This window comes from Olea europaea, unplaced genomic scaffold, assembly GCF_002742605.1.
Source record: "Olea europaea var. sylvestris unplaced genomic scaffold, O_europaea_v1 scaffold7125, whole genome shotgun sequence".
Lineage (NCBI taxonomy): Eukaryota > Viridiplantae > Streptophyta > Magnoliopsida > Lamiales > Oleaceae > Olea > Olea europaea.
In genome coordinates, this window is record NW_019265524.1 from 1 (window position 1) to 1462 (window position 1462).

Sequence of the window (1462 nt, forward strand, 5' to 3'; positions counted from 1 at the left end):
CAGCGGAACTGGGAAATTTTCGTACTGATTTTTGGCAGGGAAATTTGATTTGAGGAGACTACCATGTCCATGAGACAGATATATTTATTTTGAGGACTTTGGGATATATATGTGGAGGGATTTCTTGAGCTAATCAGAAAATGAGTCTTTCTCTCTCGGTCAAATCAGAGGGTTATTTTGGAAGCTTTTTTAGTAGTACTATGCTACTAGTAGTATTTTTAGCAATGTTCACAATAGAGGAAGAAACGTAAGTTCTTAAAAGAAGAGGGTTTTGCACTTTAATCTTCACCTGGCGGTGCTGCTGCTTCTGCTGATGTTTGTGCTGCAGCCAACTGTTGGGAAGGAGGCCGCTTCCTCTTCTTATCGTAGCTGATTCCTCTAGCTTTCGACTGCAAATCACGAACTTCTCGAAGATAAAGCCTCACAGCACGAGACCCGAAAGGGTTTGTCTCGCTTTTCCCTCCATTTTCCTCGTAAGCAGCCCGGAGGCGTCCGATTAGGGCATCAAGGCTTCCCCAGGCTTGCCGAAGAGGGCAAGGGCACGGTGCAGGAGGGTTAGGGTTACCATAAAAAGAGCAGATTGGACTGTGCACCTTGGTCTTGCCAAATTGATCCAAGTACCGAAAGAATTCAAGTACATGAGCACCGCTGCACCGTGTAAGCGAAAGCGGAGGCCTGTGGTTTTTCAGGTACTGCCCAAAAGTGTTCCAGTCCCTGCGTTTCTGGTTCTCATATCGGCTTAAAGTCGTACCCCCTGAAGATGATGTTCCACCCGAAGAAGATGCCGGAATCCCTGTATTGACGCTGTTGTTCCCCGAGTTCGAAATCTCCACTTTCGAGAAAGAATCCATAACCGCAGATATCTCTAATATATCTGAAAAAATATCGGAGAGAATATTATGGAAGTTCTGTATCTTTAACACGTTTATATCTTTTAAAATAACAAAGTATTAAGACTAGCTATGATAAACAGTGATTTAATTCTATGTTTTACAGGTTCACATACTATTTCTTGATCTTAGATTGCTACACCAGCTTAAAATTCTAGGGTTTCAGGTTCATATGAAAATTGAACAAGGACAGAAAAAGAAGGCAAAGAGACAAGTTGCACTTAAAATCAAGGATATTATAAAACCATCGATTTATATAATCACTTAGGTCTTTGATGAGCCAGTTTTCAGATAGAGATCATCATCCGATTCTTGATTGATATATCAAGAAATTTCCATTTTCGCACAAAAAAATGATAAAGGCCTGAGATGAGGGGAATTCTAAAGTTAAAAGGGTAAGTGATAATGGTTGAGTTAGTGTGATTAGACTGATGGGAGATGAGAGAGAGGACTATACTGTGCACTGTTTTTCAGTTTTTTCTTGATTCAGCAATACCAGAAAATCTTGTAAGACTGTAAGAGGTGCAGGATTTTAGGGTTTTCGTGTCTCCTCAAAATGAAGGGTGCAATCT

General features: G+C 40.8%; 1 protein-coding gene across 2 annotated transcripts; it reads right to left on the reverse strand.

Moving 5' to 3' along the window:
* Positions 1 to 6: 6 nt before the first annotated feature.
* LOC111390747 (protein G1-like6) lies at positions 7 to 1456 on the reverse strand. Of its 2 annotated transcripts, none has more exons than XM_023015847.1 (2): positions 1348 to 1456; positions 7 to 874 (listed from the first exon to the last, which is right to left on the reverse strand). In XM_023015847.1, the coding sequence occupies exon 2, from the start codon at positions 849 to 851 to the stop codon at positions 279 to 281; it is 573 nt and encodes a 190-aa protein (XP_022871615.1). In that variant the 5' UTR covers positions 852 to 874; positions 1348 to 1456; the 3' UTR covers positions 7 to 278. The 2 variants fall into 2 exon arrangements, with proteins under 2 accessions (XP_022871615.1, XP_022871614.1); XM_023015846.1 differs by having other exon boundaries at positions 1007 to 1456.
* Between the last annotated feature and the right edge of the window lie 6 nt (positions 1457 to 1462).

What these genes read in the sequence shown, in the direction of transcription:
- LOC111390747 (XM_023015847.1), bottom strand. Translation starts at nt 851, where the DNA reads ATGGATTCTTTCTCGAAAGTGGAGATTTCGAACTCGGGGAACAACAGC.